This window comes from Bufo bufo, chromosome 8 (genome assembly GCF_905171765.1).
Source record: "Bufo bufo chromosome 8, aBufBuf1.1, whole genome shotgun sequence".
NCBI lineage: Eukaryota > Metazoa > Chordata > Amphibia > Anura > Bufonidae > Bufo > Bufo bufo.
In genome coordinates this window covers 6,407,903-6,423,338 of record NC_053396.1, presented here as the reverse complement: position 1 = coordinate 6,423,338, position 15,436 = coordinate 6,407,903, and the positions used below count along the sequence as shown (strand labels likewise).

Sequence of the window (15,436 nt, the reverse complement as noted above, 5' to 3'; positions counted from 1 at the left end):
ATGCCGTGACTGCCACAACCATTATGTATGACCTCTGCTTTCTCTGCTGCAGGCTTTACTTTAGATTCAGTAGTAAAAAACAAGACTGATTTCCGTGAATTCCTCCAGTCCAATCTCTCCCTGCCCAGTAACGTTGTTGATTTACTGGCCGGCTCCAGTATAAATCTGCAAGCGGTAAGTGGACATAATTACTTGTATTATATAGTCTATCTTCAGCACACTTCTTACCTGAAATACTCTGTGCTGCCGAGGACCCTGCTCCTTCCACTATGTAACTCTCCGTCTGTGACTGGGGTGCCCTGTTCTTATGATCTCCTGCTCCTCCCCGCGGCCCTCCATCTGTCATGGTGTCATATTGAGCCCTGACCAATACTTCTGTCTCCTCAGGTTTACAACTTGCTCTTCAGCCCTTCTCACCTGTCGTCTGAGGATTTGTCAGCGAAGAGCCCCTGGGATGCAGCCACATCAGCAGGAGGGCAGATCTTCAATCTCCATGTGAGTGTCTGCCGCTCAAGGAAAGAGACTAGGAAGGGATCCCCCCCAATGACTTGGGTCATCTGCACATGTAAATGCTATTGAGGTCCCTATAGGCAGCTGTCTTGTGGCGCTTATTGAGGTCGTCATCTCACTTCCACTACATTAGTGGCTTGCATCCTATGGCTCTCCAGCTGTCGTGGAACTACAACTCCCAGCATGCCGTGAAAGCCTGCCACAGCTTACATAGAAGGCTACTTAAGCTGAGCAGGAAAGCCCACCGGGCTGGGCCCTGGTCTTCTCTTTTACTATAGGGACCAAAAGGACCGTAACCCCAGGAGCAAACTAAAACAAGTGGGATTCTTTAGGAATTATATTGTAGTATTATGTGGGATCTATATGGTAGTATTACCTTGGCACTATATGTTTGTATTATGTGGGCATTACATGGAAGTATTATCTTGGAGTTATATGGCGGTATTATGTGGGCTCCATACGGTAGTATTTTCTTGGCACTATATGGTCTATTGTGGGCATCACATGGAAGTATTATCTTGGAGTTATATTGTGCTAAAATGTGATATTTATATGGCATGTTTATCTTGGCACTATATGGTGTTAAGTGGGCTTTTTATGGCAGTATTATCTTGGCACTATATGGAGGTATTATCGGGGCTTGCATGGCAGTATTATTTTGGTACTATATATAGTGCTATTATGTGAGCTCTATATGGAAGTATTATTTTGATGCTATATGGGGGTGTAATGTGAGATTTATATGGCATATTTATCTTCGCATCATATGATTGTGTTATGTGGACTCTATCATGGCAGTATTATCTTGGCACTATATGGAGGCATTATCGGGGCTTGCATGGCAGTATTATCTTGGCACTATATGGAGGTATTATCGGGGCTTGCATGGCAGTATTATCTTGGCACTATATGGAGGTATTATCGGGGCTTGCATGGCAGTATTATCTTGCCACTATATGGCATTATGTGGGCTAAAATTCTGAGAAATAACTGTTCAAAATAGGAAGCAGTGACTTCCCTATTATTTTTTATTTCTTTTTGCCTAGGGACCCATTTTCTATAAAACCGTCCGTATGCGCATTGTAACTCCAGATGTCGTCCTATTTTTCTAGGGGAACGTTCTAGGCAAATGGAAATCCTTCCAGGAGGGGTTGATTCACAAGGCCCTCCGAGACCCTCTGAAATCCGAACACAGGGTGGCGCTCCTCAGGCTTCTGACCCTTGCACTCGGCCTTGCCATCCCCAATGTGTCGCCTGAAAGCTACGACCCTCAGGCCGCGGTGAAGGAGATAGAGGTACACCTGCCGTCCTGCCCGCGCTGCGGAACATGCGCGGTATGAACTTTCTCCCTGTTTCTTATCGAGGTGTCTTTTCAGGAAATTCTCTTCACTCCTAAAGAACTGGAGTTCCTGACTTGTGAAGGGAGTTTGGATCAGCTCGGGAGTATCCTTGGAGTATCTGAAGCCAAGCGACCCCTACTCGCCTCCTATAAGAACATTGTATGTGATGGCAGTGAGCCTGCACGGATGGAGCGTTTCCAAGAACTGGCCGGGGAGCTGAGGGAGCAGGTGGACATACACAAGACGGTCAGCCGTGTAAGTGCCCTCCATTACCACCACCACTTCTGAGGCCACGTTCATGCTGGTGCGTTAGGAGAAGCTCCCTGTGTATACGTCCATAAGCCCCGTCCACCTGATTAAGGTCAAACGAGAGTACTTTTGGCCAAACGAGAGTACTACGGAGGTAGCCAGTAAAAAAAAGTATACCATGCGCTAGGAAATCCTGTTCAATCCTGCTTCATGAATTCATGAATAGCATGCTAGATCTTCAGTAAAGACTGACTTGGGCAGAGCAGTAGGGATGTCATTCTTGCTGTCACTGTAGACGCTGTCACTGTCAATGTTGTGCAACCTTCATTTCAGCTTCGCCTGGATGAGGTAAATGCCAATGAAACACAGCACCGACTGCGCTCCCTCCTGGAGGATCTGCTGCAAGTGGAGAAAATCCTGAAAGACGTGGATATACTCTCTGCCCTGGCCAAGCTGTTACCCAAAGGCGCCTGTGCCAGCAAAAGCAACCCAACGTCGGTTAATGCCACTAACTGGAACTTCAACACCACCAGTAATGCCAACTCCACCGGAGAAGAGGAAGAGGGCAGAGTCCATGGGAGCAAGGCAGATGAAGAAAACCCCCGCAGCCAATTTTCGGCCTTTGTTCAGCTCTGGGCTGGCCTGCAGCCCATCCTCTGCGGCATCAACCGGTCAGTACCAAATAAATAGTGCGGGCATGAAATTGTACCGAGCCCTGCATGCTCCATCTGTAACGTCCTCACCGCTGGTGCCCATGCAAAACGTTGCAGACAGTACATGTTGGCATCTACCTACTCCGGTTGGCATGCTTTTCTGGCACAGAACAGATGGTAATCTAAAGCCTAGTTGCATCTATCAGAAGGCTTTAGGGAATTGTTTAACCCCTTAGTGACCATCAATATGCCTATTTACGGCAGTCTAGTCTAACGGGTACGACTGACAGAAGCGCAGATATGGGCTTTTTTTTTTATATCAATAGTGACCGTGGCATCTAAGGGGTTACGGAGGGAGTCCATGAGCACCCCACAAATGAGATTGCAGGGTGCCAGTGTCAGCCTGAGACCTAATGAAGGCCTTTGTTTCTCATCAGGCTGCACCCCTCTCGCACACCAGCTTGGGTCGGGAAGACGCCCCCCCCCCCCCTGCCCCCAACGATCAACTGCATCAGAGTAGCTGCGGCACCAGAACTTCTCAACCGTTGTGCAGTGGATGGAACTGGTTGCCATTCACTTCAGTGCGAGCGCTGCTGCATTAACCAGCTCCGTCCACTGCGCAATGGACAAGGCTGTCTAATTCTGGCACTGGAGCTGATTGGTGGGGTGCAGGGTGTAAGACCCCCTCAGAACAGATGGCCTATCCTAAGGAAGAGTCATCACTTGTAAAACCCCTTTAATCCATATCCTAGTATGTTCTAATAGGGTTGGCAGTGACGAATCTACATTTAAAGGGCTATCCCTATTTGATATCACTAGGATACACCATGACTTTTTTGTTTTGTCGGACCTCGGAGACCCCCGCTGATGCTGAGAAAGGTGCTGCATCCCCTTCGCTGTATCTCCCCGCACCATGGTGTGCTGGCTGCTCAGCCCTATCCAAGCGAATGGGGACACCGCGCTCAGCTAGCACCGCCGCCCATCTCTTAGGACCTGTGGGGGTGAAGGGGGGGTCCTAGAGGTTGGTACCCCCATCAATAATGAAGTGAGGGCATATCCTAGCTGTATGCCATTGCTTTACTTGACGGGGATACCCCTTGAAAGTGGATCTTCGGTTTAACCTATAAATGGTCCTGTGAGGATAGGACAGAATTTCACTTCCCGGCTGCCATTGATTTGACTTTGTATTGGAGCCATAGGAGAAGCCAAATTGGGAGAAGAGCGGAGGAGATAGCAGGGCCTGTGCATTTATAGGGGGCGTGGGTGACGGGTGTAATAACGGGAGGAAGGTCAGGAGTATAACTGGCAAAGCTAGGCTTGATTGATCGTCCTATGTCGGCCAGCATTGCAGATCCGTGAATGGGTTTTTCCGACAGTTCCCTCGCCCTATTGGGAGGTAGGCTTGATCATTGCTGGGATTCCCTCTCCTAGATCCCCACGATGTTCCTTCCATATCACACCACTTTTACCTGTTGTCCCTTCACCCCCTAAGCTTCTGTTTTTGGCTTTTGTCTCTCAGAACCATTGAGCCAGAAGCCCTGAAACAAGGGAATATGAGCTCCCTGGGCTTTACCAGCAAAGAGCAGAGGAACCTGGGGCTTCTCGTGCACCTCATGACCAGCAACCCCAAAATCCTTTACTCTCCTGTAGGAACGGAGGTCGACAAAGTCATCCTGAAGGTACGGGTTCAGTATATGTCTTGCTTTTAAAGAGTGAATACCTTTTTACATGAGGAGGGGTTCAGGTGGAAGCTGCTTATTTGAGTTAGCTATAGGTTTATGCGGGCGACCGAATTACCCTGTGGCCCCTGTGTACTCCACCCCCCAAGGCGGGGTAGGGGCAAGCACAGTGGGGTTCAAACTTTTTTGGTTTCGGAGCAAACAGAGATAGCAGATTAGAGTAGAAAAATGTCTAGAAGTAGCACAGTGCCCACAGAAAATGGCGCCTACAGTGATGCCCAGCAGATGCTTAGAAAATGCCACCCAGTGCCCATATACAGGGGCAGATTTCCCATTCCTGGGGCTCCAAACACATGTGTAAGGGCCGCTGTTGCCTCACTGGGGCTACTTTCACATCTGCATTATTTATTCAGGTTTTGAGATCCGGCACAGTATCTTAAAACCTGAATAAAACCCTTCCGTTTCATTTAATACACCCGGATGCCTCCGTTTCATCCGGATCCGGTTGTATTAAATAGAAACTGAACAAAATGATTATAATGGGTGCCGGATCCGGCATCATTGACTTACATTGATTTTCATGCCAGATCCGGTTTGTTAATTTTCGCAGACCGGGCACAAAACCACAGCTTGCAGCGGTTTTGTATCCGGTCAAAAAAACGGAACAAACCGGAACAGACTGCATCCTGATCTGATTTCTCTTCTGTCCCCATTGACAATGAATGGGGACAAAACCCAAGCGTTTTGCCCCGGTTTTGAGATCCTCTCAAGACCACAAAACTGGAATGCGAAACGCATATGTGAAAGTAGTCTAAGCTCATCCTCATTACCCGGCTATTGCACAGCTAAGCGCCACAACCCTCAGTTCGCTAAGTCCCACGCTCAGCTTAAAGGGGTTCTCCGGGGATTTAGAAAATGAAAATACTTAAATATTACTTTATTGTAAATATATTCCCATATACCTTTTCATTATTTATAATGGCTCATTTTGTTTAGGGAGCAATCGTTAGGAGAAACAAAATGGCCCGCGTCCTATTAATACACACAAAACCTGTCCTAATCATACAGGAGGACATGTTACTTCCGAGCACTGAGGTTAAGAGCTGCCTCATCCTTCTCTCCTACTTGTCAGGGGTTATGATCCTGAATACAGATTATAAGAACTTTAACTGAATCTCTGTAGGAATGGAGTCCATGAGGAGACATGAAGTACAGAGAGGACAGACTGTGGTAATGGAGACTGCATGCAAGCGCTGCTACACATTATCCACATCACCCCCACCCTCCTCATGAACTCAGTTTTTACTGAGATTTAGCTGAAGATCATATTAAACTGTATTCAGGATCCTAGAAGATGATGAGGCAGCTCTTTAGCTCACTGCTCTGAAGGAACTTGTCCCGCTGTGTGATTAGGACAGGTTTTGTGTGTACTAATAGGATGGCGGCCATTTCTATTTTTCCTAATGATTGCTCCATAGACAAACCGAGCCATTATAACTAATGAAAGGTATTTAGGAATATATTTATAATAAAGCAATAATGTATTTTCATTTTCCTAATTCCCGGAGAACCCTTTTTAAGGCCTCTTTCACACATCCGTGTTGACACCAGTGACCAGATGGTCAATGGATTGGATCCATGTTCTGTCCGTGTTTCCGTTCTTTGCCCTCCATATGTATAACAACACTGCTTGGCTGAAAATTAGTTTCCAGTGCATCTCCTACCAGTGTTCGGTGCAAATCATCACAAACAAAACACGGGTGCCATCCATGTTGTGTCTGTGGTTTCTATGGACTCGTAGACTATAAATACAACCTGCTCAAGGGGGAAAAAACTGAAAAAAAACAAACAAACAAAAATTGCAAATAATGCAGGCTTCATGCCTTGCGTTTTTGCAGCTGTCCACATTTATTTGCGATTTTTCGTGTTTTTTTTTTTCTTATTTTTTTTTTGTGTACTATTTTATGGTTGCGTTATATATTTTCATGGAGATCGTGTTCCTCTTTATGGACACATTTTTCTGTGTAGTTTTTACAAGGGGATAAATGGAATCGGTGGGTGTAGTCGGAGGGGGTTGTTCTACATCTCTTCAGGAACGTAAGAAATTTAGTGAGATTTCTGTAAAGTCTGTGACGTGATTAAGCCCTTTGAACTCTAGACGCCTGAGCCTCTTCATGGAGGTACGTCACATTTTTAACTTTGAATCCGTTGTTTTTCGTGTTTCTGCATGGACGCCGGACATTGCTCTATTGATTTGGGATTGACTTCCCTGCCTCCAGCGCAGTGTTTTTCCATGCATACTGCTGATCTGGTGCAGTGCCCCAGTAGTGCCCAGTACCTCTCCTCACTTCTATAATGTTCCTGGATGTTTAGACCTTTTCAGACGGGTCACATAAGGGATTGGAGCACTTAACACCCGTCTGGACTTGTTTGGTCACGTTGCTACTCATTTGTACACACCTAGCAACCTACCTACATAATTAGTAATATTAATAGCTCTAATGAGGCTGGTATGATCTGTATATGGCTGCTACGGTATATACCTCTATATACATATCGCCCCCTAGTGGCAGAAAACAAGATTACAGTATAATCTCTGTGGAGTACTTGAGCGCTCTTGTTAAAAAATAAAAGTCAAATCTTTTTGGGTATGTACACTGTTTATTGGAACCCCCAGAGTTTCACACATAAAAAAAAAATATAACGAATTTGGTCATCATTTCCAAAATGTCGTTGCCATTTATGTGACTTCTGTTTTCTCATAGGCCAATGAGACGTTTGCATTTGTGGGTAACGTGACGCAATACGCCAAGATGTGGATGAACATCTCGTCAGAGATCCGCAGTCTGCTGGAGGACGGGATGCTGCAGCAACGTATCCAGCGGCTGCAAGAGGTGAGCGGCAATACGTCTCTGTACTAATGATGTAGAAGCGGAGCCGGATCGGGCACCCCTGTTGTATATCCTCCACTGTCGCCATCACGTTTTTTGCACCCGCCTCCTGTCTCTTTAACACCCGCACTGTCGCGTTTCATTTCTCGCAGGTTACCAGCTATCTGCAGAAACTTCCAGAGTTTCAGAACGGCTCAGACAGTGAACTGCTGCGCGCGGTGCTCAGCTCTAACTTCACCGCGCTCAACGTCAGCACCCTGCTGCAGCAGCTGGACACCATTGACAACGCAGCGTGCGGATGGACGCGCTTTATGTCTAAGGTGCGACAGGGGTCGCAATGTGGCTTTGTGTTTTTACGGCGGGTTATGTCAAATGATTATTATTATAAGCTTTTGTTCTTTTGCCCAAATAGGTCAGCGTAGACATATTTAAGGGGTTCCCCAATGAGGACAGCATTGTGAATTACACCCTGAACCAGGCCTATCAGGACAACGTGACGGTGTTCGCAAGTAAGTCTGTGCAACATATACAGTGACTGAGGCTATCCTGTTGTCTGCCCCATGATGTCCTTCTTGTCTTTTCCCCATTTGTGGTGCTTTAACAATTACAATTAGACCCTGATGTCTCTGGCAATGTAAGAGGAAGGGGAACGTGCAGAGACACCAAGGCTAACTGCGGGATGATATAACCATCACGATAAAGCAATCTCATATGATTATGTATCAGGCGCATGACGTCACTAGCTGTTGGATTGTGTCATGACGTTCTAGATATCGACATTCATTGTTGAGTATCTTTATATATTCTTTGCTTTATTCTTTTGCTCTGATTTTGGGCTTTTTAAAAAATAAATTCTGCTGGTTGCCCTTGGAAACAGACAGCAGTGTGGCTCCAACCCGCTGTCAGACTGCGGGAAATCGTGCAAAACTTAAGAACTCCAGAACTCCTCACACCACTAAAATCCGTACAAGATAAGTAAAGGATTTACAAAGTAAGGGCTCATTCACACGACTGTACGGTCGCCGTGCCCGTGTTGCGGACCGCAAATAGCTGTCCGCAATGCATGAGCATCGGCCGTGTGAATCCCGTATTGCATTGCGTACCCCTTGACTTGAATGGATCCATGATCCGCTAAATACATAGGACATGTCCTATCTTTTGCAGTGCGGAAATACAAACCCAAACGCCCGTAGAAGCGCTTACGAGTGTTTCCTTGGGCTTCCGTTCCGTGCCTCCGCTCCGCTAAAGATAGGACGTGTCTTTTATCTTTTGCCGTATCTATTCAGGTCAATGGGTCCGCGTCCGCAGCACTGAGTTCGCAAGGCCACTGCTCGTGTATTGCAATGTGGATGAGCCCTAACTCAACCTTTTACATCGTTTTAATACTATGGAGCAGTGGCATACTTGCAATGGAGGCAAACCATGCAACTGCTACAGAGCCCGGTGCTGTTCTGATGTGAACACTACTGCAGTCACCACTAGGGGGAGTTGAGTGCAAAGAGATGGACTGACATGAAAGCTGTAGTTACCTCTTTGCACTGAGCTCCCCCTAGTGGTGGCTGCAGGTAGCCAGCTCCGTAATAGATGGGAAGCAAGGAGATTTATCTATATATTTATGGCCGTTATCTGGTGTGATTATAGTGGTCAGAATGAGTCCTATATTTATAAAGCACCTGTTCAACTTCACTGACCTAAAGGTCAGATGTGAGGGTGACTTTTTTTATTTTATTTTTTTATTAAAATTTAGTCTGCTTAATAAAAAAAATAATCATCAAATCTGGGGTGTTTGCATTCTGCATTGCTTAGGAGTACTGTAATTGGAAAACTGGGTGGGGAAGAGGGTCCACATTAAGTTTTACTATGGGGCCCTATGAGATTTGTGTGCGCCCCTGCTGTGCAGTGTTGGAAAACTGCTGATCAAAAGTGTTAATTACCTGTAACTTCTAAATCTGAGCGATTCCGTGAAGATGCTGTATTATTTTATAGGTGTCATCTTCCAAACCAAACCTGATGGTTCTCTCCCTCCGCACGTCATGTACAAGATCAGACAGAATTCCAGTTTTACAGAAAAGACAAATGAAATCCGCCGGGCGTACTGGAGACCCGGACCCAACACTGGAGGCCGCTTCTACTTCCTTTACGGCTTTGTCTGGATACAAGGTCATTATAGTCGTCTTTTCGTGCAGAATATTAACATGATAATGAAATTTTTTTATTTTTTTTTCTGTTCCTCACCATTAAGATCCCCGTGAAAACAGTCAGTCATGTACCGAAAACCTGTCTCATGTCCAGCTGACACGTCTACGTGTTCATACGGCTTAAAGTACACGTTGGTAAAAATCCAACCTGTATTTGCCACAGAATCTGGGGAAGATCCACGGCTGACTTTTGAATTTCTGCTGCAGATTTGCAGTTTGTCATGCCACGGGTCTGACCACGGATTAGCTCTGTTCAGTGGTGAATGCACGCCATAATCTTCATTTTAACCATATAAATATACCCTTGGAGAACACATCTGTTTCACCAGCAAAACCATACAGCAGATTGCAGGGGTGGACTGGCCATAGACCCTAGAGGCAAATTTCCCGGTGGGGCGATGCTCTTTGGGCCGCCTCATGGCCGCTGGCCAGTCAATTCAGACTTGCATACAACATGGGGACACTCTCTAAGGTTCTTTTCCAGGGCCTCTTTAAGTTCCCAGTCTGCCTAAGGCAGATTGCAATGGTGGCGTTGTGCAACTGCCACAAAATCGTGTGGCTGCCTAAAAGGCGTCTGTCAGCAGTTTTGTCCCTATGACACCGGCTGACCTGTTAGATGTGCGCTTGGCAGCTGAAGGCATCTGTATTGGTCCCATGTTCATATGTTTTAATATATGCAAATGTGCCTCTAGGAGCAACGGGGGCGTTACCGTTACACCTAGACACTGCTCTCTCTGCACCTGCCGCGTCCTCTGCATCAGAGGTGATGACATTTTCACTGCCTGGCCCTGTCAATCAAAGGGCAGGGGGAGCGGCAGTTGCCTAGAGAGCAGAGCCTCTAGGTGTAATGGTAACGCCCCCGTTGCTCCTAGAGGCTCGTTTGCATATATTAAAACATCATTTTTCTCAGCAATGCAGGCACATATCAACATGGGACTGGGGCTGAAACTATTACTCGAATTAATCGATTAACTCGACACAAAAAAAAAATCCTTGAATCGATGATTCGTTTGTGCCATGTGACCACAGAGTGTGAGTAGAGAGCTTGCTATTACTCACGTTCCGTGGTCTCCCTCCTGCTCGCACAACGCTGCACTGGATCCTGACGTACACACATCGTCGGGACATTTTAGTTCACTGGTGCTGCGGCTGGGCACTGATGGCTAGGAGGGGCAGTGGGGGGGGGGGGGGCTGGTGGCATTGGAGGAGGAGCTGATGGCACTGGTAGGGGGAACAACTGATGACATGGGGGAGCTGATGGCTCTGGGTGGGGGGGAGCTGGTGGCATTGGAGGGGGAGCTGAGGGCACTGGGTGGGGGGAGCTGGTGGCACTGGGTGGGGGGAGCTGGTGGCACTGGGTGGGGGGGGAGCTGGTGGCACTGGGTGGGGGGGGAGCTGGTGGCACTGGGTGGGGGGGGAGCTGGTGGCACTGGGTGGGGGGGGAGCTGGTGGCACTGGGTAGGGGGGAGCTGGTGGCACTGGGTAGGGGGGGAGCTGGTGGCACTGGGTAGGGGGGGAGCTGGTGGCACTGGGTGGGGGGAGCTGGTGGCACTGGGTGGGGGGAGCTGGTGGCACTGGGTGGGGGGGGAGCTGGTGGCACTGGGTGGGGGGGGAGCTGATGGCACTGGGTGGGGGGGGAGCTGGTGGCACTGGGTGGGGGGGGGGAGCTGGTGGCACTGGGTGGGGGGGGGGAGCTGGTGGCACTGGGTAGGGGGGAGCTGGTGGCACTGGGTAGGGGGGGAGCTGGTGGCACTGGGTGGGGGGGGGAGCTGGTGGCACTGGGTAGGGGGGAGCTGGTGGCATTGGAGGGGAAGCTGATGGCACTGGGTGGGGGGAGCTGATGGCACTGGGGGAACGGAGCTGATGGCACTGGGGGAACGGAGCTGATGGCACTGGGGGAACGGAGCTGATGGCACTGGGGGAACGGAGCTGATGGCACTGAGGGATAGTGGAGCTGAGGGCACTGGGGGAACATGCACTTGGGCTGATCACACAGTGGGGAACGAAGGGTGTTGGGGACTGATGGCAGGGGGTCGGATGAGTTTTTATAAAGGAAAACAGTCTATTAATTCATTTTTTCTTATTAGAATACTCAATTAATCATAAAAGTAATCGGTAGAATACTCTATTTCTAAAATAATCGTTTACTGCAGCCCTACATGGGACCAACACGGATGCCTTCAGCTGCCAAGTGCACGTGTAACAGGTCAGCCGGTGCCATAGGGACAAAACTGCTGACAGATGCCCTTTAACAATTAATTTACAGCAGCCCCACACCACTGCAATTTATGGCCACATCACGGCTGCCTGAATGCCACATGTGGCCTGCCCTTATGCACAGTATTGATACATGCACATATATCAGCTGGACATGCTTATGGCAGTTTTCAGAGAAAATTTCAGTTTTTTTATTGACAAGAGGCAGAGATCTTGAAAATGGTGATCTACACACAATATTTCAGAAAGCCGAAGAACTTCTCACTATATGATTAGCAATCACTTCTCATTACAGATATGATGGAGAGAGCGATAATTAATACCATTGTGGGCCATGATGTAGTGGAACCTGGAAACTATGTGCAGATTTTTCCATATCCGTGTTACACGCGTGACGAGTAAGCATGAGTTCCATATTACTATTATCGTGTATCGGGGCCCCATTTTTGGAGCAGAGTTTAATTGCACTGAATATTTGCCTGCAGCTTCCTGTTTGTGATCGAGCACATGATGCCGCTGTGTATGGTCATCTCCTGGGTGTATTCTGTAGCTATGATGATCCAACACATAGTAGCCGAGAAGGAGCATCGTCTGAAAGAGGTAATGGAAGTGTATGATGAGAGTCTTCCAAAATGAGATAAATAAGTATAGCAAAAAGCACACCGAGTATGATTTGTAATACACTACAGTGGCACTATTGCCAATAGCAACAAATCGACAATCCCCTGGCGCTCCCATTCCACTGCTTCCTTCCTGGGTACTCCTGACACACAGGAAATGTACACTCAGCCAATCACAGGCCTTAGTGGAGACCCGCCTCAGCCAGTGATTGGCTGAATTGGCATTTCCTGTGTGTGTCAATAGAAACCATGAAGTGTTGAAAGGGGGGCAACGGCATATCTGATGGTAAGTACCACAGGGGCGATTTACCAAAACCGGTGTCGTGTACGGCGGTCTTAATCTGCCCTGCACTAACGGAAGATGCAACAGATTAAGAGATGCACACCTCTTAATAAACTTGTTGTTTTTTCTGCCATCCATGCACCAGAAATAAAATCTACTCCAGCCAGGAGCTGAAATGGCTTTCTGGTGTAATGTGTGCCAATTTCCTCATGCACATGTTGAGAGTCGGGCTGCAGAGCCCCCGCCCATGGCCCACCTCCTTCCCCCCACTTTTTGGAAACGTGGCAAGTGTGTCCGAAAAGGTAAAAAGTTGCAAATATTGTCTCAAAATATGCAACTTTTCCACACCAGAAAACTGGCATAAAGCTTTCACAAATCTCTGTATTTATTTGTTTACTTTTATTTTTTTGTACCAGTCTATAAAAAATAGTAACCAGACAACCTCTTCAAGCTAGATTTTTATTTTTATTTTTATTTTTTTTACAGCAAGTAAACCATTTTGCACATAATCCTTTTTGATCCATGAGGCCAGTTCTATAATGCCGCCGGTTTTGTGTTCTACATCTTCCTTCGTCGGTGGTGCCATTCATTTCTAACCGACTGAATTGTCCTTTTTGTGGCCCTCAGGTGATGAAGATGATGGGTCTGAATAACGCCGTGCACTGGGTGGCCTGGTTTATCACCGGCTTTGTTCAGCTCTCCATCTCCGTGACCGCTCTTACCGGCATCCTAAAGTACGGCCAAGTCCTCATGCACAGCAATGTCTTCATCATCTGGCTCTTCCTCTCCATCTACGCTGTGGCCACCATCATGTTTTGGTGGGTATCGCTGAAGATCAGCTCAATGACAAACAAATTAAGGCTAAGCAGCCGCCATGATCTCTATAGAGAAAGCTATAGAGCAGGGATGCCCGAGCAGCTGTTCCAAAACTACAACTGGACATCCTACAGCTACTAGGGCAAGCTGGGAGTTGTAGTTTTGCAACAGCTGGAGGGCTGCAGGTTGAGCATCCCTGCTATAGAGGATGATGGGGGTGGCGGACATCCATAGACATTACTTGTCCTTACCATCTGACTAACTCGCCTCCCTGCAGCTTCCTGGTGTCCGTACTTTACTCCAAGGCTAAGTTGGCCTCTGCCTGTGGTGGGATAATCTACTTCCTCAGCTACGTTCCCTATATGTATGTCGCGATCAGGGAAGAAGTGGCTCATGATAAAATCACCGCCTTCGAGAAGTGCATTGCCGTAAGTATGGTCATTCAAGTCACCAGTTTCAGGTGCATAATAAATATAATACCCATGAAATATCATTATGTACGGGGAAAAAAATCACTAATCTCCTAAATATTGTGCCTTCTGCCTATATCATCAGCCAGGCCTTACATATTGTGTTTGTCACCCTCTACCCATACAGTCGCTCATGTCTACAACTGCCTTTGGCCTCGGCTCCAAGTACTTTGCATTGTACGAGGTGGCAGGGGTCGGAATCCAGTGGAAAACATTCAGCCAGTCTCCGGTGGAAGGGGATGACTTCAACCTCATGCTGTCCATGATGATGCTGATAATTGATGCAGTAGCGTACGGCATTTTGACCTGGTACATTGAAGCCGTTCACCCAGGTATCGTCATGTTCTTGGAGTGGTTACCTTAGATTAAGTTCAGACTTGGCGGATTCTGCAGGTTCAGCAAATTACAGCACAAGACGTATGTGGATGGGGTTTTCAAAACGCCATCCGCATGTAGCAGAACATTTGCAGCATATTTATTCTCGTGCTAACATGCTGTAGATCTCCATCTCGACCCCAGATTTTGACCCTTTAACATGAAATTTTGCAGTAAACCGACAACACAATCCACACCTAACGCATGCAGATTAAGGCGGTGGTATCACCATAGTTTAAGGACCTACCTTTAGAGCCTGGAAAATATAATTTAAAAAAAAATTATGTTCCAGGCATGTATGGACTTCCCCGACCCTGGTACTTTCCCTTCCAACGATCTTATTGGCTCGGAAGTGGTCGTATAGAAACCTGGGAATGGTCTTGGCCATGGTCGCGGCCAACTCGTCTTAGCATCATGGAAGAAGACCAAGCCTGTGCCATGGAGAGTCGAAGACTAGGTATGTATTGTCCTAGCTAGGTTGCATACAGGATAAGGCTACATGGCGCGCCTGGTATCACAGGGGCATCACAGTGTAGCGGTGATCCCTTAGAAATGTTTGAAGTCGCAATGCTAGTTTAAAAAAAGTGATTTATTTGTATTTTTTTTGCAGTTCGTGGGTCACAGTCGCTGTGACCCAATTAATTTCTATGTGATCCCCATTACACTGCAAAGCCCCTGCCATGTAGCCGTAGAAATAACCTAGTTGACCAAATTGATGCCCCATTTTGTATTGTTGACCCTACCAGAGGAGACCCGCGGAATAGAAGAAGAACCCAATCATCTCCCGTTAGTTGTTTGTATTGACAAGCTGACTAAAATCTACAAGACCGGTAAAAAGCTGGCGCTGAACAAACTGAGCCTGAATCTGCACGAGAACCAGGTGGTGTCTTTCCTAGGACATAACGGAGCGGGAAAAACCACCACCATGTAAGTCTTTACTCCTTCTCCAAACAAGAACAGATTTGGCAGTCTGAGAAGACTACGTTCAGATGTTACGGGTTTGTTGTCCACTTGCAGTATGGATTCTACACCAGTAATCTGCAGTAATTCTAAACCCCATCTACATGAAGCAGAAAAAAAATCTGGCCCAAATTAAGGGCATGCCAGATTTTTACAGGACGTGCCAATCCTGCAG

At 47.3% G+C, this 15,436-nt stretch overlaps 1 protein-coding gene across 3 annotated transcripts in view; it reads left to right on the top strand.

Moving 5' to 3' along the window:
• The window catches only part of ABCA2 (ATP binding cassette subfamily A member 2), a 59,562-nt gene that overhangs the window by 24,619 nt on the left and 19,507 nt on the right, over positions 1-15,436 (top strand). For all 3 annotated transcript variants that reach the window (XM_040406062.1, XM_040406061.1, XM_040406060.1), the window contains 17 exons: positions 53-174; positions 388-495; positions 1,623-1,805; positions 1,887-2,105; positions 2,433-2,770; positions 4,272-4,431; positions 7,197-7,325; positions 7,475-7,642; positions 7,735-7,831; positions 9,309-9,482; positions 12,033-12,135; positions 12,223-12,337; positions 13,268-13,458; positions 13,734-13,884; positions 14,054-14,258; positions 14,594-14,758; positions 15,048-15,228. In XM_040406062.1, coding sequence (XP_040261996.1) covers positions 53-174; positions 388-495; positions 1,623-1,805; positions 1,887-2,105; positions 2,433-2,770; positions 4,272-4,431; positions 7,197-7,325; positions 7,475-7,642; positions 7,735-7,831; positions 9,309-9,482; positions 12,033-12,135; positions 12,223-12,337; positions 13,268-13,458; positions 13,734-13,884; positions 14,054-14,258; positions 14,594-14,758; positions 15,048-15,228 — 2,809 coding nt within the window. The remainder of the gene's footprint in view (positions 1-52; positions 175-387; positions 496-1,622; positions 1,806-1,886; positions 2,106-2,432; positions 2,771-4,271; positions 4,432-7,196; positions 7,326-7,474; positions 7,643-7,734; positions 7,832-9,308; positions 9,483-12,032; positions 12,136-12,222; positions 12,338-13,267; positions 13,459-13,733; positions 13,885-14,053; positions 14,259-14,593; positions 14,759-15,047; positions 15,229-15,436) is intronic.